This window comes from Oncorhynchus masou, chromosome 21, assembly GCF_036934945.1.
Source record: "Oncorhynchus masou masou isolate Uvic2021 chromosome 21, UVic_Omas_1.1, whole genome shotgun sequence".
Lineage (NCBI taxonomy): Eukaryota > Metazoa > Chordata > Actinopteri > Salmoniformes > Salmonidae > Oncorhynchus > Oncorhynchus masou.
Window position 1 is genome coordinate 20,169,910 of NC_088232.1, and position 26,543 is coordinate 20,196,452.

The 26,543-nt window shown below is 42.3% G+C and overlaps 1 protein-coding gene across 1 annotated transcript in view; it reads left to right on the forward strand.

The window, feature by feature from the left end:
• The window catches only part of LOC135507938 (alpha-(1,6)-fucosyltransferase-like), a 113,872-nt gene extending 101,998 nt beyond the window's left edge, over nt 1-11,874 (forward strand). Inside the window, 7 exon segments of the mRNA XM_064927744.1 lie at nt 365-479; nt 2,727-2,964; nt 5,238-5,297; nt 5,300-5,483; nt 8,106-8,282; nt 8,561-8,711; nt 10,060-11,874. Coding sequence (XP_064783816.1) covers nt 365-479; nt 2,727-2,964; nt 5,238-5,297; nt 5,300-5,483; nt 8,106-8,282; nt 8,561-8,711; nt 10,060-10,389 — 1,255 coding nt within the window. The 3' untranslated portion in view covers nt 10,390-11,874.
• The last annotated feature ends 14,669 nt before the right edge of the window (nt 11,875-26,543 follow it).

Sequence of the window (26,543 nt, forward strand, 5' to 3'; positions counted from 1 at the left end):
CACTTTGCTGCAGGAGCTTGGGCACCAGCAGAGGTAACACACACACACACACACACACTTTGCTGCAGGAGCTGGGACACCAGCAGAGGTAACATAAATGTACTTGCACACACACTGAAAAGTTGTAAAATGCCAAGAAAAGGAACCTCTTCTATCAGCATCCAATTTTTGAAAAGTGACTTAAGCTTAAGTTGCTGTCGATCGAAAAATGGAAAGTGTCTTCTCTTCTATCACACACAGACACACGTTTACACCAGAACACACATGGATAACATGTTACATAATTCACCATGGGAGCCTTTGCAACGCTACGACCGCAACACTACGACGATAATGTGTGCGCGCCTGTGTGTGTTGACCCCAGGTCCATCATGACTGACCTGCACTACCTGAGCCAGGCTGACGGAGCAGGAGACTGGAGAGAGAAGGAGGCCAAGGACCTATCTGACCTGGTACAGAACAGGATCACATACCTCCAGGTACCGTAATGTCCACCACACAGCTCAACACCTATTACACGTATGGACACCCACGAGAGATTAGGATGGGCTTTTACCAAACACTAAGGACTGGTTACAACCCACATAGGGATATTCCACACGTCACTTAATCGTCTACATTGACTTCAGCTGATCATTTAAACAAATCCAAATCCGTTCAGCTTTTATTAGGGCAAATTTCTGTCCCGGTAAATGCTGGTCTGTACTGTGTGTGTGGGCTGAGCAGGTCTGTATGGAGAGGCAGGTAGACCTCCCCTCTGCCAGTGTACTGTATAACAGGATTAAGACGGCTAAGGATGTGACTGTCTTCCGTCTCCGCTGTGAGTTGGACAGAGGCAGCACGATGCTTCTCTCCCTCCTCTTGACACGCGTGTAATGGTGTCAGGCCTCACGACAAAGTGTCATTCAACAGGGAAACCATAGAGAACCTTCAAAAGTTCCCTGCTGTATGTCTCGTAAAGAAGCTGCGCTAACTAGGTTATGCAACTTTGTTCTGTTTGTGGGAGTGACAGGAACCCAAACTGTGTCCGTTTACTAATATATTACAGAAAATGGGCATTCGTGCGTGTAAGTGTGCGGGTGCATATGTCAGACACTGTATTGAACACGAGGGGAGACCGAGAACTGGTTTCAAGCGCAGGGCGCAGCAGGTGTTTATTGCAGAGGACCACAGGAGGAGGCAGGTAGCTGGGTCCAGGGGCAGGCAGAAGGTCATACACAGGGGGACCAAAAAGGCAACAGTACAGGCAGGGAAAAGGCTAGTAATGTCATTCGGGAGATCAGGCAATAGGTTGATATCAGGAAATCCAATAGGCTAAAGTACAGACAAGGAATAGGCAAAAGGCGTCGTTAGTGAGGCAGGCAAAAACTATCATACGCAGAGGCTTAAATTACAGGACCACCAGCGCTCCGAATAGAAGTGTGTCACAAAAAACAATACCTCACAATGATGGGGTGCAAAGAACTGAACTAAATAGGGTGTAATAACGACATACAGGTGTGTGAACAGGTGATCAGAATTCAGGTGATTGGGATCTAGAGAGTGAGCTGCGTTCAGGGGATCAATGTGTTTGAGAGTGTGAGCTGGAAGCAGACGTTACACGTACACCTGATAGGTGCGGTGAAATGTGTTGCATTTCAGGGTCAGCCATAGTAGCACGACTCCCCCTAGAACAAAATAGGGTTAAGTGCCTTGCTCAAGGGTACATTGACAGATCTTTCACCTTGTCGGCTCGGGTATTCCGAACCAGCAACCTTTCGGTTACTGGCCCAACGTGTGTGTGTGTGTGTGTGTAGGCTAGGTAATAATAAGGAATGGTGAGAGCAGGGTAGAGGGTGTTAATTAGTCATATTGAGTCCCTGTGTGCTATTAACGTTAGCTAGCTAGTGATTAACTTGATTGTGTGTGTGCGCGCGCTAGTCTGATAACATAGTGGCTGTGTGATGGAGGAGCATTAGTATTGCCTGTTTCTCTGGCCCTGCCTCAGCTTTTCATCACCAGTCACACAGTCAATGGAGGGAGACTAACCCTTTGCTGCTTATACATTCTATACACACACACACACACACACACACACACACACACTAATAGAATTACAGCCGAACACATTCACATGCATATACACACACAACACTCTCTCACTCGCTATCTCTTTCTCCATGCTCGCCAGTCCCCACCATACATCTCCCATCATCTGCCATTGACTGACGGTTGACCTACCCGTAACTAACCCCCAAGAGTCTCTCTCACACACACACACACACAAGCTCCTACAGTCTCAGAGCTGCAGTCATAGATCTTTGTTAACATGTTCTCGACCTGACTATCGGGATCAGGATAGGAGTTAACAAAGGGAATGGTCACGGTAATGGATGTTGCCTTCAGACCCTCCCTGACTCCACTCTAGCAGAGCATACAGACACCGTGTTTTGAAGTATGAAGTAGAACGCCAGTCAAAGCCTTCTGGGCCCACTAGGGCGTGTCTGTCTTTCTGTCCGTCTGTCTCTATTCCTAGTACAGAAAGGATAGCATGTCTGTATTTTCATAAGGTAAAGAGAAAGTAAGCAGAAGAACCTGCACACTGAAATATACTTTTGGCTCTCAAATGCGTGACAATGCCTTGACTCTCTGGTCTTCACCATAACATTTACTAACCAGGCACCTCAGGCCTCACTGTGTTGTAAAAACCCCACCTCCTGTCCCTTCTCCTCCCTTCTCCCCTCCAGAACCCCCAGGACTGCTCCAAGGCCAGGAAGCTGGTGTGTAACATCAACAAGGGCTGTGGCTACGGCTGCCAGCTGCACCACGTGGTCTACTGCTTCATGATCGCCTACGGCACCCAGCGTACCCTCATCCTGGAGTCCCAGAACTGGCGCTACGCCACGGGAGGCTGGGAGACCGTCTTCCTCCCGGTCAGTCAGACGTGCACCGAGCGCACCGGGGTCACCACCGGACACTGGTCAGGTGTGTTGAGCATGACGTGATCTCTGACCTCTGATCGTGTCATGGGTCGTGTCCATGACAACAGGCCAGACGCAGACTGAACACGTTCTGCCCTCTGTCCTCTGTTGGGGTTCTGTCCATAGCTACAGACCTCACGCAGTGTGCAGGATACCGTAAAAACAGTATTACGTTATACATCTATGCGTGGTACATGGAGAATGATGATGAGTATTGTGGAGCTTTGAGTCTGCCCCGACACTATTTTACTCTCTTTCTTCTTCTCACATCAGAAGGGGCTACTACAGGTCTGGGAATGAGATGAAAAACAAAATACGATGAAAAACAGCCTTGGAGGGAGGGAGGGAGAGAGACTTCCAACTGTAGAATTTTTGTTTTGTTTTACACAAAGCATGCAAGTGTAGTGCCTGAGCAAGAGAATGGCAAACAAACATGAAAGAACTGACCTCAAAAACAGCAAAATTGTACCCTTTTCTCTTTGTTCAGAGGGCTTGTCTCCCTGTCCCAGTGTTACTGCTGAAGTAGGTCCTCCAGTTGAGAGGACCGAGGAGAGGAGACAGACGCTAGAAGAACAAAGTGTTGAAGGTAGGAAAGAGAGAGAGACTGAAGGAGAGAACAGCGAAGGGAAGATTGAAGAGAATGGGAGGAAGGAGCGGTGAGAAAGGAGAAGAAAGAGGACAAAGAGAGACTGGGGGAATAAAATGATCTGGAGAGAAGATGAAAGACAGGAGGAAACGAGAGATTGACTGGAGGGAGAGAAGGCGCAAAGAAAGGGGAACATGGAATTGCATTATATACTGTAGGAAACAGGGTGCCATTTGGAAATCAACCATAGGGACTCTAGCCTTGCACCTTGTGACTGGGCTGTGTAGAACAGAACAGTAAGTGGGTGACCTTCATCGACCTAGTTAGGTTTTTATTAATATCGTTAAAGCATTATGTAGTTTACGACATTGGTAAATGATTGGTTGTCTGAGACATTGATGTGCCCTTGTCAGGTCTGAGGCAGAGGGGAACAGAAGGACAGAGGCAGACATCACTACCGTGGTGGATGGATTATAAACCTATCCCACACTCAAACACTCGCAGCAAGAATTACAGCAAACACAAACACACCCTCTAAACCCCCCCCCGTAATTTCTTCAAGATGTAATTTAGATTTGAGGTCTTTCCTAATTAGCCTGAAAAGGGAGAGAGGGTTGAGAGAGAGAGATCATTTATTAGTGCAGCCAGAGAGAAACCCTCTAGTCTCACCACTGAAATCTGACAGCAGGGTTATATAAGCCAGGCCAGGCAATTTCCTAAATACTTCTTTCAGTGAGAAGAGAGAGAGAAAAAATTGCCTTTTAATATTTAATGCAGCGCAAGATTTAAATTCTGGACACTGGTGTGCACATGCAGTCTGTTTGTTTCTCTCTAGCTGTATTCTTAGCTTGATGATTATTTGTATTTATTTGATATATTGCAAAATGGTGATTAGAACTTTGACTGTCTTTACTGGTTTTGTTTGGTGAAATATTCCAGTTCATTCAAATCTACATTTCTTATTTTCATTGTGTGCTTTTTATTTTATTTTTTAATAAAGAGAGAGAGAATTCAAGGATAAAGAGAGAGAGTATTCAAGGATCTCTCTACCCCTTCTTCACTCTCTCCCTTTCCTTTCCTCCGTGGGAATGTCCCATATGTGATAAGTAATTCGTTCATATCTTATTTTGATAAATGTTCATTAAAACTGTCCTTGAGGCACGTGACACTAATTGCTACTCTCTATCAGAGAATCAACAGCACTCCAAAACATCCGAGAGGAAGGGTCAAGGAGGGGGGGAGAGAGAGAGAGAGACTCTTCTCCCTGGGTTCTGCTGTACAGACAGCTCCTCATGTACACCATGATGCTTAGTGCATCTTCACTGCTACATGCATCAAACCCCTCTGCTGGAGGCTGGAGATCTGATCATTTATATCTCTCTCTGTCTGTATGTCAAAAGCACTCTATTGTTACCTCCTATCTCTCCCTCTCCGGCTCTCTCTCGGTCTCTTGCCTTCTCCCTCTCCGGCTCTCTCTCGGTCTCTTGCCTTCTCCCTCTCCGGCTCTCTCTCGGTCTCTTGCCTTCTCCCTCTCCGGCTCTCTCTCGGTCTCTTGCCTTCTCCCTCTCCGGCTCTCTCTCGGTCTCTTGCCTTCTCCCTCTCCGGCTCTCTCTCGGTCTCTTGCCTTCTCCCTTTCTGCCGTTCCGTCCACTCTTTTTATTAGCCCTCGCTCCTCCCTCTCTCTCCCGCAGGTGAGGCTAACGACAAAGACGTCCAGGTGGTAGAGTTACCCATCGTGGACAGCCTGCACCCCCGCCCCCCTACCTGCCCCTGGCCATTCCCGAGGACCTGGCCCAGCGCCTCCACCGGCTGCATGGTGACCCTTCCGTCTGGTGGGTGTCTCAGTTTGTCAAGTACCTGATCCGGCCCCAGGCCTGGCTGGAGAAGGAGATCCAGGACACCACCGCCAAACTGGGCTTTAAGCACCCCATCATAGGGTAGGTGGACACACTACGCATGCAAGAACACATGTACTGTACATGCATGTGCACACACACCTACAGAGACACACACGTACTATTTATTTTTGGCCCTTCTATCTATCTCTGTCCTAATGGATACAAGCACCCATGCACACACATTCCTTATCGCTATCCCCACTGAGAGATGTAATTGAAAAGTAAAGGCAGTTATTTTCCTTTTATGTTGTGTGTGGGAGGGAGGGAGGGAGGGAGGGAGGGAGGGAGGGAGGGAGGGAGGGAGGGAGGGAGGGAGGGAGGGAGGGAGGGAGGGAGGGAGGGAGGGAGAGAGAGAGACAGACAGAGTCCTGTGAAGTGCTGGGTTGTCTGTCTCTTTGTTGTGCATAGTGGGATCTTCTCTTCTCTAAAACCTTCTCAGGAAGTATCACACTGTAGGTGTCGGCAACAAGTGTAATTTAAAGTTCCGGTCAAAAGTTTTAGAACACCTACTCATTCAAGGTGTTTCTTTATTTTGTACTATTTTCTACATTGTAGAATAGTAGTGAAGACATCAAAACTATGAAATAGCACATATGGAATCATGTAGTAACCAAAAAGATGTTAAACAAATCAACATTTATTTTAGATTTTAGATTCTTCAAAGTAGCCACCCTTTGCCTTGATGACAGCTTTGCACACTCTTGGCATTTTCTCAACCAGCTTCACCTGGAATGCTTTTCCAACGGTCTTGAAGGAGTTCCCACATATGCTGAGCACTTGTTGGCTGCTTTTCCTTCACTCTGCGGTCCAACTCATCCCAAGCCATCTCAACTGGGTTGAGGTCAGGTGATTGTGGAGGCCAGGTCATCTGATGCAGCACTCTACCGCTCTCCTTCTTAGTCAAATAGTCCTTACACAGCCTGGAGTTGTGCTTTGGGTCATTGTCCTGTTGAAAAACAAACGATAGTCCCACTAAGTGTAAACCAGATAGGATGGCGTATTGCTGCAGAATGCTGTGGTAGCCATGCTGATAAAGTGTGCCTCGAATTCTAAATAAATCACTGACAGTGTCACCAGCAAAGCACCATCACACCTCCTCCTCCATGTTTCACGGTGGGAACCACACATGCAGAGATCATCCGTCCACCTACTCTGCGTCTCACGATGACATAGCGCTTGGAACCAAAAATCTCAAATATCTTCTGTATATCACCCCTACCATGTCACAACACAATCTTGGTTTCATCAGACCAGAGAATCTTGTTTCTCATGGTCTGAGAATCTGTAGGTGCCTTTTGGAAAACTCCAAGCAGGCTGTCATGTGCCTTTATTTGAGGCATGGCTTCCATCTGACCACTCTACAATAAAGGTCTAATTAGTGGAGTGCTGCAGAGATGGTTCTCCCATCTACACAGAGGAACTCTAGAGCTCTGTCAGAGTGACCATCGGGTTTCTGTTCACCTCCCTAATCAAGACCCTTCTCCCCCGATTGCTCGGTTTGGCCGGGCGGACAGCTCTCGGAAGAGTCTTGGTGGTTGCAAACTTCTTCCATTTAAGAATGATGGAGGCCACTGTGTTCTCTGGGACCTTCAATGCTGAAGACATTTTTTGGTACCCTTCCCTAGATCCGTGCCTCGACACAATCCTGTCTCGGAGCTCTACTGACAATTCCTTCGACCGAAAGGCTTAGTTTTTGCTCTGATATGCACAGTCAACTGTGGGACCTTATATAGACCGGTGTGTGCTTTCCAAATCATGTCCAATCAATTGAATTTACCACAGGTGGACTCCAAGTTGTAGAAACATCTCAAGGATGATGAGAAACAGGATGCACCTGAGCTCAATTTCCTCAATTTCGAGTCTCATAGCAAAGGGTCTGAAATACTTATGTAAATACCTTTCTTTTGTTTTGAATACATTTGCTTACATTTCTAAAAACCTGTTTTTTGGTTTATCATTGTGGGGTATTGTGTGTAGATTGCTGAGGAAATTGTTTTATTTAATCCTTTGTAGAAGAAGGCTGTAACGTAACAAAATGTAGAAAAGGTTAAGGGGTCTGAATACATCCCGAAGACACTGTACATATCTACCTCAATTACTTTGTACCCCTGCACGTACATGTATAGAGCCAAGTTATCATTACTCAATGTGTATTTATTCCTTGTTTTAGTATTATTTTATTTTTCTCTCTGCATTGTAAGCAAGCATTTCACTTTTAGTCTACACCTGTTGTTTACGAAGCATGTGACAAATACAATTTTATTTTAATTTGAGAGAGGAGAAATCGAAGGGGGAGAGAGTGCAAAGGGAGAGAGAGAGAAGAGAGAGAGAGAGGAGAGAGAGAGAGAGAGAGAAAGAGCTGGAGAGGGAGAGAGAGCGGGAGCGAGCAAGATGCGGAGAGCTAAAGAGAATCAGAGGGAGAGTGCTGCGTGCTCCAGCCGCTATCCAAACAACCCACTCTGCCATCCATCACTAGAAAGCACCATGACCTTCACTCTAGGAGAGGAGCATTCTGCTTCACACACACACAAATCACTCACACACACACACACACCTGTAGAGACATGCAGACAGACACACATAGACACGTGCACAGACAGACACACACCACACACTCCGCTAACTCCTCTCACCATCTTCCCTATATATCCTGTCCTGTAGGGTCCATGTGAGACGGACAGACAAGGTGGGGACAGAGGCAGCCTTCCACCCTATAGAGGAGTACATGGTACATGTAGAGGACCATTTCCAACACCTAGCCAGGCGCATGCTAGTGGACAAGAAGAGAGTCTACTTGGCCACTGACGACCCCTCGCTACTACAGGAGGCCAAGGCTAAGTGCGTATGTGCGTGTGTGTGTGTGTGTGTGTGTGTGTGTGTGTGTGTGTGTGTGTGTGTGTGTGTGTGTGTGTGTGTGTGTCTACGTGCCGCCGGCAGTGTGGCTGTGTGTGTCTGCAGGACTGCCTTGTGGTATTCTGGACCTGTTTGTGATGATGAGAAGCTGTATTTGATATGTGCTCCAAAGTACTGACAATACAAAGAATGAATGCCATATGCACGTTGACATCTGTATGGTCCTTTAGCTCTCTGACTGACTGTCTCTGTGTGTGTCTCAGGTACCCAGAATATGAATTCATCAGTGATAACTCCATCTCGTGGTCTGCGGGGCTGCATAACCGCTACACTGAGAACTCTCTGAGAGGAGTCATCCTAGATATTCACTTCCTGTCCCAGACCAACTTCCTGGTCTGCACCTTCTCCTCACAGGTGACCTTTCACCTCCTACCTTACCTACTCCTCTTCCTCCTCCTCCTCCTCCTCTCCTTTCTTCTCCTCATTCTCTTCCTCAAAACTTTACTTTGGGAAGGCCCATACAATAGTAAGACCTAAGTAATACGCCATTGAGTGATACTGTACCATAACTACTGCCTTTTTCTGGTCAGGTCACAAGGTCCTACCCATAATCACCACCATAGAACCATAGGTCCTATGTAGCTCAGTTGGTAGAGCATGACGCTTGCAATGCCAGGATGGTGGGTTTGATAACCCGTCTCCTCCCATTTATCTACACTGATTGAAGTGGATTTATAGGAGACATCAATAAGGAATCATAGCTTTTACCTGGATTCACCTGGTCAGTCTGTCATGGAAAGAGCAGGTGTTCCTAATGTTTTGTACACTCAGTGTGTGTGTGTGTATATATACAGTACCAGTCAAACGTTTGGACACCCCTACTCACCCCTACTCATTCCATTCCACATTGTAGAATAATAGTGAAGAACATCAAAACTATGAAATAACACATATGGAATCATGTAGTAACCAAAAAAGTGTTAGACAAATCAAAATATATTTATATTTGAGTTTCTTCGAAGTAGCCACCCTTTGCCTTGATGACAGCTTTGCACACTCTTGGCATTCTCTCAACCAGCTTCATGAGGTAATCACCTGGAATGCATTTCAATTAACATGTGTGCCTTGTTAAAAGTTCATTTGGAATTTCTTTCCTTTTTAATGCATTTGAGACAATCAGTTGTGTGGTGACAAGGTCGGGGTGGAATACAGAAGATAGCCCTATTTGGTAAAATATCAAGTCCATATTATGGCAAGAACAGCTCAAATAAGCAAAGAGAAACAACAGTCCATCATTACTTTAAAACATGAAGGTCAGTCAATCCGGAAAACTTCTAGAACTATGAAAGTTTCTTCAAGTGCAGTCACAAAAACCATCAAGCTCTATGATGAAACTTGCTCTAATGAGGACCGCCACAGGAAAGGAAGATCCAGAATTACCTCTGCTGCAGAGGATGAGTTCATTAGTTACCAACCTCAAAAATCGGCAATTAACTGGAATCTCTTGAGTCTCATAGTAAAGGATCTGAATACTTATGTAACTAAGGTATTTCTAAACACATGTTTTCTCTTTGTCATTATGGGGTATTATGTGTAGATCGATGAGGGGGAAAAATAATTGGATCCATTTTAGAATAAGTCTGTAACGTAACAAAATGTGGAAAAGTAGAGGGGTATGAATACTTTCCGAATGCACTGTATATTAGCCTCTGTGTTCCATTTCTCATGCGGTCCTGTATATTGTGTTGTGCTCCTGCTCCAGGTGTGCCGTGTGGCCTATGAGATCATGCAGACCCTCCATCCTGACGCCTCATCTCATTTCCACTCCCTGGATGACATCTACTACTTCGGGGGCCAGAACGCCCACAACCAGCTAGCCGTGTACGCCCACCAGCCCCGGAGCTCTGACGACATCCCCCTAGAACCCGGCGACCTGATCGGGGTGGCGGGGAACCACTGGGACGGCAACTCCAAGGGCATCAACCGCAAGACGGGCCGCACCGGCCTCTACCCGTCCTACAAGGTGAAGGAGAAGATCGAGACCGTAAAGTATCCCACGTACCCCGAGGCAGACAAAATGCTGAATCAGTAGAGAGAGACTGAGATACAGACTGCTGCCCAGACAGACACTGCTAACTTATGAGAGAAAACATGGACCTTTAGCCCGAGAGAGGGGATGAAGGGGAATGCACTTTGAATGAGTGTGGGTCTTGGTCAGTTGAAGTGTGTATGAGTGCGCGTTTGTGAAATGCGGCATGCGGAGTATCTACAGGGTATCTGACTTACTCCCCACCAACCTGACCCTCGGGGACTAGGACCCTCCAGTGACTAACTCCGTCAGGGGGGTAACATAAAAGACTACAATTAGCAAAGAAATGAAAGAAAAAACGAAAATAAGGAATAAACAAATGATAGCACTCCGGTGGAATGATGAAGGGATCGCCCAATCAGAGCTCTTTATTTAAATAATAGTTGAAATGACTGAGAAACCTCAGAATGATGACTGAAAAAATAACTACAAAGAGAACTATTTGTGAACTGTAAGAGCCAACAAACAAACTCTTGACTTTCGCCTCTCCCCCTGTGCTGTTCTCTTCTCTTCTTGTGGACATTGGTTGTAGCCAATTGTTTTCTTCCTTCTTTCCTTCCTGCTCCTGCTTCCTCTCCTCCTTTCACTCCTTTCTTCACTCACTCCGTTTCAACTTACGCCAACTCATGCATTTCTTCTGGCCCACCCTCTATTAATTTTTCACCGCCATATTGTGCTTTTGGATAAATGATTTTAATGTTTTTAGTTGTTGTCGTTGGTGTGTGCGAGTGTGTGAGTATTCAAGCATGTGTGTGGGGTGTGTGTGAGTCCAAATAGGGTGCCTACTAAGGAAAATGGCTTCTGTACTTCTTCTCTCCAAGTGTCTCTGTTTTTGTTTGTGTCAAAGTGACGTCAGAGCCATAAGGACCCAGGCCTTGCCATGCAGATACTGCACATGCAGAATAATACATACTGTACATAATAGAGAAAACGGTATATGCAGAATACTGTATATGCAGAATACCACATTCAGAATACTGTATATGCAGAATACTACATGTAGGATACTGTATATGCAGAATACTACATGTAGAATACTGTATATGCAGAATACCACATTCAGAATACTGTACATACAGAATACTACATGCATAATAGAGAACTGTATATGCAGAATACTGTATATGCAGAATACTATATATGCAGAATACTGTATATGCAGAATACTATATATGCAGAATACTGTATATGCGGAAAACTGTACACTCCAGTCCAGACTCACTTAACTGTGTCTTACTCATTTTCTGTTGTTCATGTCCTTTTTAAAATGTTATTTTAATGTTATTGAATTTGAATGAAAAATGAAAATTGACAACTCCACTTTAAAAGATTACAAACAATGATTATTTACGTATGATGATGATAGCATTGATGAAGATGATGATTAACGAAGAATATGATTATTGTCCACCATGAAGACATGTTCATACTTTATGTTTCTGGGCATTGTCTTTGCTAAAAGCAGATCAAATAAAGTGATCGGCTCAACTTGTTTGTGTTTCTGTGTCTGTTCCCACAGTCCACTCAAATGCTTTGTTGTTCAGATACTGCCCTAATTTTGTGTAAGAAAAGTGGATATAAACTGAAAGATTAATCTCTCTCGTGAAGTTGAATTACTTTACTTACAACATGTTTTAATAAGACGTACAAATATTTGATCAAATGTGAAACGTCCAGGCTGGGCTTGATGGTTACCGAGTGTACCCTTTAAGCCCATGGGTGTTCCACATAAGCCCACCTCTTAAATAATCCATTTGAATTCATTTCCAAATGTTAAAAACTTACAAACGGACATTTCTTATGTAAAATTACATTCTATTAATCTAACCTAAAGTTATTTAAATAAACTGATAATTACTCTTCATCGTGACAGTAGCACTCATAACAGGGGTTATCCACAGAGATCAATATGGACTTAGACTTTTGTTCTTGCCAAACAGTACACACCTGATTCAACTAATCAGCTAATCATAGACTTCAATCAAGACATGATTAGTTGAATCAGGTGTGTTATTGCTTGGTTAGAACACAAACCTGCACCCACATTGACGCTCTGGATAATAAGCCATGCAACAAAGGCCATAACGCAAACAACTTTCAATGAATGATCTGAAAGCTGATTCACATTTGCTGTACTGCTATTGTTGTTGTGGTTCTGAGGCCAATCTGAAGACAGATTCAAATCTCCCTTTCTGCTGTGTATTACAAAGGTACAGGTGGTGGACCAAAAACAGAATCACCTGGATGAATAAAAAACAACAATATCATAATGCCCCCACCCAAAAGTGCATGAGTAGTCGCCCAATAGTCATCTTCTTGTCCCTTGTTTGTTTGTATTTTTATCCACCTCTTGTAGGTTTTCTATTCCTGTTATTCCTCAACCCTGGTCTTACAGTATTCTCTCTCTGCGTCAACGACTACCTGTCCACTCCAAACGTCTTGGAGAGAGTACAGAGGTTTCTAATTGTTGCTTGGTAAAGGCACCATGGCTAGATACACAATATGCCTAGCTGTAGTTTATATGTGTTTTAATCAACTTAAATCTGAACAAAAAAAACATTTATGCTCATGTTTTTTGAATATTAGGGATATCAACACACTATCCCCATGTGTTTCTATGCAAACTGAGCTTAATAGGAGCATACCGAGCTTAATTGTAACAAATCAAATCGTACAACTCCGTGGAATGCTTACTTACAAGCCCTTAACCAACAATGCAGTTAAGAAAATTGAGAAGTTATTTACTAAATAAAATATAGTAAACATATATTATTTTTATAACAATATATGTATATAGAAATATATATATACAGGGGTTACCGGTACCGAGTCAATGTGTGTGGGTACAGGTTAGTCGAGGTAATTTGTACATGTAGGTAGGGGTAAAGTGACTATGCATAGATCATTAACAACAGTGATTTATGGTGAAAAAAACAGAATAGCAAAGTCTACCCATAAAATATTTGGAAACCAATGGTTTGGGGTATAAATATACCCTATAGACTTAAATATTATTTGAAGTTAGTATTGATCATGTTGAACAATATTGCTACATTGTCATTAACATTCTGTATAGAGGGAGTGTTTTTGTGCTTTAAACTCACCTGAGATAAATGTAAAATTTACCCAAAAATTGCATCTATGTTTAACAATGCAATGTTAATTTAACAGTTAAATAATCTGTGTCTGCCTGAAATCTATTATCTTGTTGTAGTTGACTGAGGTATGTTGCTACTGTGAGCCTGTGACATGCAGGCACGATTTGCTAGCATGAAAACACATATTTTCAATTGGTAAGAAGGGGTAATGAATTCTCATGAAATATGCTATCGTGCATATATCATCAGCACATTCATCTCTTAATTTTAGATAAAGTAAGATCACTTAGAAGGTACTAAAAATATCTGAAAGATGTGTTTATCCGAGGGTAGCCTCAACACCAATGTTTTTTTGCAGCTTTGAAATTAGCCGCGAGTGGGAATTTAAACATAATTGTAAATAACTTAAAAGAGAAATTTTGAAATTTTATTCTTCATATTCATCATATCCAGCACCACCCCAACATCAGCATATGTGAAAATGGTGAGTTTCTATGTTTTGTAGTAAAACATGATAGAGGAAGATAAGTGTTTCCAATGACATAGTCAACCAATTAGTAGACAATTACTAAGCAATTAGTAGGCAATGCCTACTCTTAATTGGTTAAAATCACACAATGCATACCGATGATGTCATTGGAAACACTTATTTTCCTCAATATTTTTTACTACAAAACATAGGTACTTGACATCTTCACATGTTGATGTTAGTGTCGTGCTGGAGATGGAAAATATACATTTTTACATTTTAAAAATGTCCCTTTAATAACAAAATATCTGATTTGGTTTAGAATATAATATGTTATTGATAAAGTGCTTCCAGAAAGTATTCATACCGCTTGACTTATTCCACATGTTGTTGTGATAGAGCCCGAATTAAAAATGGATGAAAAAACACACAATACCCCATAATGACAAAGTGAAAACACATTTTTTGTATTTATTGAAAATTAAATACAGAAATTTCTCATTTACTTACAGTACCAGTACAGTACAGTACAGTAGGTGGACACACCTACTCATTCAAAGGTTTTCCTTTATTTTTACTATTTTCTATGTTGTAGAATAATAGGGAAGACATCAAAACTCTGAAATAACACATATGGAATCGTGTAGTAACCAAAAAAGTGTTAAACAAATCAAAATTGATTTTTAGATTATTCAAAGTAGCCACCCTTTGTCTTGATGACAGATTTGCACACATTTGGCATTGACAGCCCCTGAGTCGATATACACTAAGTATACCAAACATAAGGAACACCTTAATATTGAGTTTAAATGTTTTAAGTCAAAACTGTAACTAGGCCTCTTAAGAATATTCAATGTTGTCTTGGTAAGTAACTCCAGAATCCATTTGGCCTTGTGTTTTACTCACTGTGATCCAGGTTTTCCTCTCGGATTTTGCCTATCCCGATTATTTTTATCATTAAAAAAATTCCCTAGTCCTTGCCAATGACAAGCATACCCATAACATGATGCAGCCACCACTATGCTTGAAAATATGAAAGAGTGGAACTCAGTGATGTGTTATGTTGGATTTTTGCCAAATCTCTACAGGCTTCCTTCTTTTCACTAGGTCATTTAGGTTAGTATTGTGGAGTAACTACAATGTTGTTGAGCCATCCTCTGTTTTCTCCTATCACATCCATTAAACTCTGTAAGTGTTTTAAAGTCACCATTGGCCTCATGGTGAAATCCCTGAACGCTTTTTCCTTCCTCTCTGGCAACTGAGTTAAGAAGGACAACTGTAAATCTTTGTAGTGACTGAGTGTATTGATACACAATCCAAAGTGTAATGAATAACTTCACCATGCTCAAAGTGATATTCAATGTATGCTTTTTATTTGTACCCATCTACCTATAGGTGCCCTTCTTTGCCAGGCATTGGAAGAACTCCCTGGTCTTTGTGATGGAATCTGTGTTTGAAATTCACTGCTCGACTGAAGGGCTTTACAGATAATTGTGTGTAGGGTACTTAGGTAGTCATTCAAAAATATTATCAATACTATTATTGCACACAGAGTCCATGCAACTTATGTAACTTGTTTAAGCACATTTTTACTCCTGAACTTATTTAAGTTTGCCATAAGGGGTTGAATACTATTGACTAAAGACATTTTATCTTTACATTTTTAATTCAGTTGTAAAACGTCTAAAAACATAATTCCACTTTTACATTATGGGGTATTGTGTGTAGGCCAGTGACACAACATCTCATTTTAATCCATTTTAAATTAGGCTGCAACACAACAAAATTTGGAAAAAGTCAAGGGGTGTGAATACTTTCTGAAGGCACTGTACCACAACCACATGTTCAAATGAGTTGAAACCTTAAACAGCAGAACATTAAAAAAAAAATTTGAATAAATTGTTATCCATAGATCGAAGTGGGCTTAATGGGTACGCTTTCCCTCGCTGAACGCACTTACACATTCTACCTCCTTGATAATTGCTACCACATTTGTTGTGTTTACTATAAGAACAACACCGTGTTTTTAAAGTGTCATTACCAACTGCACTTTGAGCTATTCTGTCTGTCAAACTGCATCTGTGCAGGTTATTGGTGAGCCTGGGAAGTTTTATGTGAGGGGTACTTTGTCTGTGTATGCGTGTATCCAGACAGAGAGAGAGAAAAAGTGAGAGAGCAAACGAGAGAGAGGTAATCGTCTCTTTTCGGTCAACAAGTAAAAGCAAACTAGGTCTTCAGTGACAGAACCCAAATGACTCATCAAAGGAAGAGGTGGCTCTCTCTCTCCCTCCCTCTCTCCCTCCCTCCATATAGCCATTTACAGAGAAAAGTGTATTGTCCCGACCAGGGGCTACTCAAAGGGCACTTTAAATGTGGCGGAGAGAGCGGCGTGTCTTAAACTCTCATTTAAAACAGTCTCTTCACTCAACTATTTTGCTAATTAGCTGCCACTGAGCTGTTCTCTCTCTCAAAGACAGAAGGGAGAAACACTTTGTCAGCTTCATTCACTCATTCTCTTTTTGATTAATGAAATTATATTTTTGGGTCTCTGCTTCGATCAGTGATAAACGTGTGTTTGTTTCAGAGGACTATAACACCAATGTCAATTAGATGTTTGGCCACACTGGCTCCTGCTGTGTCGTCTCTGCCTGAAGTCTGCCCACATACCTACAGTATCTATCTCACACAGCAGATAGATTGACCAGGGTGATTCCAATTGGAGATCTATATTCCTTCTAAATGAACTGTAGGCAATCATACTATGTGAGGCGGATGCAATATATCCATCATAGTAGAAATATGACTCCGATGTACCGGTGTGCAGTTACATGCACCACCAAGGGCATTTGTTGTTGGAATATTAAAACTCTGCCACCGACATCACTGGCCTGTCTGTATCAACTATTTCTCAGTACCATACCAGCTCTGTCAGTGACCTCATCACTGTCACTCCATTGGCTTCCAGGGGTGTGTATTTATGGATGTCAAGTGAAGTCAGGCTTCCAAACAGAAATGTACCAAGAAAAATATTAAATATACATAAAATAATGCTGTCTGGTCATAAAGAGTATGACATTGTTGCCACATGTAGCATTGAATGCAAGGGAAGCCAGCGAGCATTTGGGATCCCTTGACAAATAAAGTATAAAAAATACCCAATCAGCGTTGAGCTAAACTGAGTGAGCTCAACTGTGAATGGTCCTGGCCCACCAAAAAAAAAGGGTTAAGGGAAGCCATCTTGGAATTGACGTCTCTCCTCTCTTACCAACTTCGAATTGTTGCATCTCATTGTGCTGGTGTCCTCCGTTGGCTAGTTAGCTAGCTAGCAAAAATTGTCACTCTCCTAAATCCACCCACGGATGGAGATAGGGATTTGGACTTGTGGTTTAACTTAATTCTCCGTACTGACTAGGTATCCCCCTTTCCCCATCCAATTTAGCTTACGTTGATTGGACTATATTGTTTTGGTATCTTTTAGTAGACTTTACTTACTTACAAGCCCTTAACCAACAATGCAGTTTTAAGAAAATAGAGTAAAGAAAATATTTTTTTAAATATATTTGAAAAAATATTTAAAAAGTCAGAAAATAAAATAACAATAATGAGGCTATATACAGGGGGTACCGGTACCAATTCAATGTGCGGGGGTACAGGTTAGTCAAGGTGGGGGGGGGGGGGGGTCAATGCAAATAGTCCGGGTGGCCATTTGATGAATTGTTCAGCAGCCTTATGGCTTGGGGGTAGAAGCTGTTAAGGAGCCTTTTGGACCTAGACTTGGCACTCAGGTACCGCTTGCTGTGCGGTAGCAGAGAGAACAGTCTATGACTTGGGTGACTGGAGTCTTAGACAATTTTCTGGTCCTTCCTCTGACTCCGCCTAGTATATGCAGTACCAGTCAAAGTTTATTTTAAGGGTTTTTCTTTATTTGTACTATTTTCTATATTGTAGAATAATAGTGAAGACGACACATATGAAATCATGTAGTAACTAAAACAGTGTTAAACGAATCAAAGTATATTTTATATTTGAGATTCTTCAAAGTGGCCACCCATTGCTTTGAAAACAGCATTGCACACTCTTGGCATTCTCTCAACCAGCTTCATGAGGTAGTCACCTGGAATGCATTTAAATTAACAGGTGTGCCATGTTAAAAGTTAATTTGTGGAATGTCTTTCCTTAACGTATTTGAGCCAATCAGTTGTGTTGTGACAAGGTAGGGGGGTATACAGAAGTTAACCCTATTTGGTAAAAGACCAAGTTTATATTACGGCAAGAACAGCTCAAATAATCAAAGAGAAACAACAGTCCATCATTACTTTAAGACATGAAGGTCAGTCATTCTGAAAAATGTCAAGATCTTTGAAGGTGTCTTAAAAGTGCTGTCGCAAAAACCATCAAATTCTATGCTGATACTAGCTCTCGTGAGGACCGCCACTGGAAAGGAAGACCCAGAGTTACCTCTGCTGCAGAGGATACGTTTATTAGAGTTAACTGCACCACGGATTGCAGCCCAAATAAATGCATCACAGAGTACAAGTAACTGATACATCTCAACATCAACTGTTCAGAGGAGACTGTGTGAATCAGGCCTTCATGGTCAAATTGCTGCAAAGAAACCACTACTAAAGGATACCAATAAGAAGAAGAGACTTGCTTGGGCCAAGAAACATGAGCAATGGACATTAGACTGGTGGAAATCTGTCCTTTGGTCTGATGAGTCCAAATTTGAGATTTCTGGTTCCAAGCGCCATGTCTTTGTGAGATGCAGAGTAGATGAACGGATGATCTCTGCACGTGTGGTTCTCACCGTGAATCATGGAAAGTGATGGAGTGCTGCATCAGATGACCTGGCCTCCACAATCTCCCGACCTCAACCCAATTGAGATGGTTTGGAATGAGTTGGACCGCAGAGTGAAGGAAAAACAGCCAACAAGTGCACAGCATATGTGGGAAGTCCTTCAAGACTAGTTTGATAAGCAGACACCTCACAAGTCCTCAAATGGCAACTTCATTAAATAGTACCCGCAAAACACCAGTCTCAGTGTCAACAGTTAAGAAGCGATTCCGGGATGCTGGCCTTCTAGGCAGAGGTGCAAAAAAAAAGCCATATCTTAGACTGGCCAATAAAAAGATTAAGATGGGCAAAAGAACACAGACACTGGACAGCGGAACTCTGCCTAGAAGGCCAGCATCCCGGAGTCGCCTCTTCACGGTTGACGTTGAGACTGGTGTTTTGCGAGTACTATTTAATGAAGTTGCCAGTTGAGGACTTGTGAGGCGTCAGTTTCTCAAACTATACACTCTAATGTACTTGTCCTCTTGCTCAGTTGTGCACCGGGGCCTCCCACTCCTCTTTCTATTCTGGTTATTGCCAGTTTGCACTGTTATGTGAAGGGAGTAGTACACAGCATTGTACGAGATCTTCAGTTTCTTGGCAATTTCTCGCATGGAATAGCCTTCATTTCTTATAACAAGAATATTTTCAGAAGAAATATCTTTGTTTCTAGCCATTTTGAGCATGTAATCAAACCCACAAATGCTGATGCTCCAGGTACTCAACTAGTCTAAAGAAGACCAGTTTTATTGCTTCTTTAAATCAGCACAACAGTTTTCAGCTGTGCTAACATAACTGCAAAAGGCTTTTCTAATGATCAATTAGCCTTTTAAAATGATATGCTTGGATTAGCTAACACAACGTGCCATTGGAACACAGACGTGATGGGTGCTGATAATGGGCCTCTTTTCACCTATGTAGATATTCCATAAAGAAATCTGCCGTTTCCAGCTACAATAGTCATTTATAACATTAACAATGTCTACACTGTATTTCTGATCAATTTGGTGTTATTTTAATGGACAAAAGTCCTTTTCTTTCAAAAACAAGGATATTTATGAGTGACCCCAAACTTTTGAACAGTAGTGTACGTTTGTCTAGCTGTGTCCAGTCAAGGTGGTGCTTGTACAAGCAGACCATCTATGGGAGGAAGGATGTCAGAGTTCCGCAGCAGCTGAAACCTGGTCCAGACTGAGTCTAATGCTGGAGCCTGGTGTTGCTGGCAACAACACCAGGCTCCAGAGCATCGAAGCTGTAAAACAGGAAATAACAAAAATTGAGAAGACAATACAACCTTCTACAACGTCAATTCACCTCCCATGTTTAGATAAGATGAATAACTTCATACAATGCAATGGAAATTATATTCACCTGAAGTGCGGGTACTGCTTGATCTGTGGCAGCGGCCTGAAGTACAGAGTCAGGTGTTGTTGCCAGCCACAGCTTTCCACCAGCACCGTACCGTCCTCCAGTCCAACCAGCTGTGGGATGTTGATCCCTGTCACAGTACTGTCCATCACGACACCAGCAATCTCTGAATTTCGGAAGTGCTGCTTGATGAAGCTGAAGCACCAGTCGGGGGCAAACTTGGTGTGGCTTGTGAACGGGAAGTGAAGGTCCTGACTGTGTTGGAGCTTGTGCATGGTCCACCAGGCACAATTCCAGAGCACAAACTTGTACTTGTTTTGGCCACTTCAGTTGCGAGGAGTTAAAAAGTAGATGGGACCTGGTTGCATAGGGTCAGAAGTATAGTTCACCTGCAAACAACAAAAGAACATTAAGATAAGTTAATGAAAAGAAAATGTAAACACTGAACCATAAACCCCAATCCATATAGTACTAGCAATACAAACCGATTGTCATAGTTAGTTAGCTGGCTAACATTAGACTATAAATAGCAATGTGAAATGGCATTCTGAGATAACATTACTACACACAGATCATATATGTAATGTTAGCTAGCAGGCCAGCCATATAACTTCAGCTAGCTAGCCAACAGTAATCTTTAATTTGCAATGAAAACAACTGTCTGAAATTTCTTTCAACCTATAATATCTGGAACTGTATCTAGACTCTTACCAGTACACATGGGATGAAAGCTTCACGGCAGACTGCAACCCCTTTCAGTAAATAAGACGACCTGTGTCGTTTGCTTGGCCCGTTTTTGTGTCAAGTCACTCTGGTTCACAAAGACCGTGTGCAATGCCATAAGAATCATCTTAAGCTTTAGCCCCCACCCAAACTCTGACCATTTTACTCTCCCTAGCAGAGCTGTTTAGGCTGTTTTCATGTCATCCAGAACGTTGGTGGCTGTATCTGTGCACTTGGCAACAATTTAAATACACATTTTTGCAGACGTTTACCGGCCATATTCAACCTGTGTGATATAAATTCAGCAGTTATTCTGCGCTCTGGTTGTTGCAGTGACGTTCTATTGAAAATGATACTTGCATACTGGAGTCTTTTGTTAAGTTTTAAGATGCGCTACATTTATTTTAAAGCCGCGTTAGACAGGATTACCTTACACGTACTGACCAGCTCAAATAGACAGAAGAGTGCTATATGGCAGACCAATCCAAACTCATCTCTCTGCATGTCCAGCCCACTCATTATGTCAGCCAATCATGGCTAGTGGAAAGGTTGCTGACTTTTTCTGTGGCTTAACCAACTAGGCTCGTAATTTAACAATGTTATTAGTATTTACAGATGGCATACAAGTTTGCTATTTAGGCACATGAAAGTTCACGTTCGAGAAGGCATTTCTGCCCCCAAAAAAACAATTTTGATTAAAAAAATAAAGTTTACGTTCAAACGACTCTCCTGTGAAGTAGTGACCTGTGGCATACGACTAGTTTCCTGAAACGGATCAAATATTGACTTTCACAGGGAAGAGAGAGAGAACACATGTTATAACAGTTTCACACCAACCTTGATAAGAATGAGATTGGGGAAACGTTAGCACAAGCTACAATCGAGTGTCTCTCCTCACAATTTAGGGGCATAGCTCTGCCTCTAGAAGCCTCGCCTTTCCAAATCATAATTCTAACTATTAAATTATTCAAATTTAGTCCTTAGAACCAACGTGAAGCACTATCACTTTAATTTAAGACCCTCAACTTAAAAAATGAAAGAACAAACTTCCCACCCCCTTGCTGATTAATGCCAACACAAATATCGGGAGGCCTATTTGCTGGCATTTACTGAGACTTGGCTGGTTGACAGAGTCCCGGACAGAGTAGTGGAGCCGGCTGGCTTCACTCTGGTCAGAGCGGACCGTGATTTGACCATCACAGGGAAATTTCACGGCGGGGGCGTGCCTGCTTTTCAGGGACCAGTGGTGTAAATTGATCCTGGTAAGAGAGAGACTCTGTAACCCTGACATTGAACTGCTTTCTGTGTCACTGCGACCATACTATCTGCCCCGTGAGTTTTCCCAATTGTTTGTTACCGTTGTGTACATTCAACCTAAAGCTAATATAACAAAGGCATCAGAGATTATTTATAATCTGTCACAGAAACTGGAATCCAACTCCACCGACTCACCCAAAGTTATTTGAGGGAATTTTAACAACTGTACCTTGTACAAAGTCCTGCGCACATACCACCAATATGTGAAATGTCACACTAGGAAAAATAGGACTCTTGACTTATGCTATGGGACAATACCAAATGCGATTTCTGCCACCACCAGACCTCCCCTGGGGACATCAGACCACAATGTGGTCTACCTCCAACCTACTGTCGGCTCCTGGAAAATTAGAAACCCACTGTTAAAACTGTCCAGATTTGGAATGGCAACAGTATCACTTGTCTCCAGGGGGGTTTTGACTGTACTATGTGGGAGGTATTTGGTCTCCAGGGGTGTTTTGACTGTACTATGTGGGAGGTATTTGGTCTCCAGGGGTGTTTTGACTGTACTATGTGGGAGTTATTTGGTCTCCAGGGGTGATTTGACTGTACTATGTGGGAGGTATTTGGTCTCCAGGGGGGTTTTGACTGTACTATGTGGGAGGTATTTGGTCTCCAGGGGTGTTTTGAATGTACTATGTGGGAGGTATTTGGTCTCCAGGGGTGTTTTGACTGTTCTATGTGGGGGGTATTTGAGGACAGCAGCTCTGATCTTGATGAACTCCCATATGTTGTTTCAGACTATGTAAAGTTCTGTGTTGAGTCAGTTGTGCCTACTAAAACCTGTCAAATATTCCCTAACAATATGCCTTGGGTATCAAAACATCTAAAATCACTACATGATAGGAAGAAGGCAGTTTATGCTGGGGGTGATAGACAGGCTTTAATAAGAGACGTACAAAGTGAGATCAAAAGACAGATACTGGTGGACAAGGAGGCATACAAGCAAAGGGTGGAGAGGACCCTCTCCTCGGGAAACGCAAGGGTGGCCTGGCAAGGGATTAAATCCATGGCTAGTGCCCTCCACATAGGCAGGGGAAAAACCCGTGCTGACCTTGGGAGGGCCAGAACATGGCTAATGAACTGAATGTTTTCTTCTCAAGATTTGAATTAGACAACTTTGTATCGGAGATAAAACAAATGGACGCATCATTACAAATGTTTGAGAGAGTTGTTGTTAACTTCATATGGCTGCAATCCCACTACCGGGATCGATATGACAACTACCAGTGAAAATAGAGGGCGCCAAATTCAAACCACAGAAATCTCATAACAACAATTCCTAAAACATACATGTGTCTTATACCATTTTAAAGCTATTCTCGTTGTTAATCACACCAGTGTCCGATTTCAAATATGCTTTTCAGCAAAAGCACTACAAATGATTATGTTAGGTCTCCACCAAACCACAATAAGCACAGCCATAGCATTCACAAAAATAAAAAATAAAGATAAAATTAATCACTAACCTTGAATTATCTTCATCAGATGACACTCATAGGACTTCATGTTACACAATACATGTATGATTTGTTTGATAAATTCATATTTATATTTAAAAAAAATCTGAGTTTACATTGGCATATTAGATTCACTAGTTGCAAAAACATCAAGTGATTTTGCATAGCCACATCGTTTCAACAGAAATACTCATCATAGATGTAGATGATAATACAAGTTATACACATGGAATCATAGATATACCTCTCCTTAATGCAACCGCTGTGTCAGATTTCAAAAAAAGTTTACGGAAAAAGCAACCCATGTAATAATCTGAGAAGGCACTCCGAACAGTAGCCAAACTAGCCTCTATGTTAGAGTCAACAGAAACTAGAAAATACATGATAAATGTTTCCTTACCTTTGATGAACTTCATCAGAACGCAGTCCTAGAAATCCCAGGTCCACAATAAATGCTTGATTTGTTCGAAAATGTCCGTTATTTATGTCCAATTAGCTACTTTGGTTAGCGCGTTTGGTAAACAATTCCAAAATCACAAAGCGCATTCACTATAATGTTACAAAATGTCCAAAAGTTCCGTAACAGTCAGTAGAAACATGTTAAACGATGTACTGAATTAATCTCTAGAATGTTGTTTACATATATCTTGAATAACGTTCCAACCGGAGAATTAGAATTACTTCAGATGACCGGTGGAACGCAAGTCCTTCCCCTGTGAACGCTCCTGGTGAAAGCATGGTCCACTCATGGCTGTGGTGACTATTTCCTGTCTCACTCGACCCCCCTTCACATTAGAGTCATCAGACAAAGTTCTATTGACTGTTGACATCTAGTGGAATGTGTAGGAAGTGAAAACACATTCATATCTCGCTGTAAATTCAATGAGAGCTTGGTTGAAAATCTGCCACCTCCAGAAAGAAAACAGGAGTTGGAATTTCTCAGGTTGTTGCCTGCTATATGAGTTCTGTTATACTCACAGACATAATTCAAACAGTTTAAGAAACTTCAGAATACTACTAATAATATGCAAATATTAGCAACTATGACTGAGGAGCAGGCCGTTGAATATGGGCACCTCTGTGCACCTTTCATCCAAGCTACTCAATACTGCCCCTGCAGCCATAAGAAGTTAAACAGTCTGATGTGTTAAAGTTGTTCAGGGGATGTAACACATACAAAAGCCCAGGCCTGTAACACATACAAAAGCCTTACCTTCCTTAACATGGTCTATAGACATCTAGAGGGTGCCAGATCCCATGTTAGGGTACTTTTTGTTGACTTTTCTTCTGCCTTCAACACAATCCAGCCCAACATTCTGGCACAGACACTCATTCGTGACTTCTCGTTAGGGGGCTGGTTTTATGGTTGTTGGACTTCCTGAGCCAACGCTCACAGCGAGTCAAAATAGGTCCCCACGTGTCAGAAATACGCAATACCAACACAGGCTCTCCTCAGGGATGTGTATTGTCCCCACTCCTGTACATCTTGTACACTAATAGTTGTACTAGTTCCCATTCTGACAGACACCTTGTTAAGTTCGCTGACACTGCCTTGATTAGCCTGTTGCATGATAACGAGGAACATCATGGCCCAGTTCTAGATTACTTTGTAGAGTGGTGTCAGCTCAATACAATCAGCTCAATACCAACAAGACCAAAGAGATGTGCATAGACTTCAGGAAGTGTACAACGCCTACCTCTGCAACATCTATCAGAGGTCAGAAAATATCTATCAGGGGTCAGATTGTAGTGGAATACAAATACCTGGATGTCCTCTTTGACATTAAGCTTCAGTGGAGTAAATGTACAGACCTGATCTACAAAAAGATCAGAAAACTGGGATCTTTTAATGTAGACTGTACTATACTGACCCTGTTTTACAAATCTTTCACTGAGAGTATTTGAACTTTTTGTATTGTTTGTTGGTTTGGCAATGCCACTGTCAGACAGAGAAATATGCTGAGAAGGATTATCACCACAGCAAGCAAGGTACTTGGAGTCAAACAGACAGGCATGGATGAGATCTTTAAGGCCAGGGCCCTCCGCAAGGCTCACAAAATCATTTTAGACCTAAGCCACCCCCTGTAGCCAGACTTTGAACGAATGCCCTCTGGGTGCAGGTATAGGGCACTCCTCAGCAGGAGTAACAGAACTAGACAAAATTTGTGCCAGGTCCTAAATAGCTCGGGCTAATGTTCCTATTGACTCAGTAAGGCCAGCAGGCTAGTCTTTTTTTTCTAAATGTCGTATTGGTATGTAACTGTTATGAAAGTTGTATTGTCAATTTTGTTTTGTATTTAAATGCCACTTTAAATATGTACATTTGTGACGTAGAAGTCCGTCACTGGCCGCGGGCAGCATTTGGTTCTTTAACGCACCCACATATTCATCACTCCTCCCTGCGCCATTATAAGATAAGTTAACAATGTGGGTCGACACACAAATTAACTTCTGTCTTGGTGCATGCATTTCACACTTGTCAATGTTCATATTTGAGAGATACAATAATTATTATACTTATCAATGTTGTGGATGAGCGCATTGTTTGTTCTGTTCCTCTCTCTCCATCTCTGTAGCTTCCGGGTATGCTGGAAAAGGACCCGAGCTAAGGGAATTGGGTTGGCTTTATAGTGCCTGTCCCAAATGGCTCATAAATGCATATGGGCATATTGAAAGATATTGTCAGTAGTGATGTAATGTATTAAATGTTATGTTGGGATATTGTTTAAAACTGTTGCAATGTATATCCTTTAGTATGTTTAGTTCATGGAAAATGTAGGTTTCTATTGTTAATTGATTAATTAATTAGGGTTAATTGTTCTGAGGGGAGGGGCTAGCCCTACAAAAGGAGCCTCTCTTTCAGTCATGGAGGGGCAGTTTGGATTGAG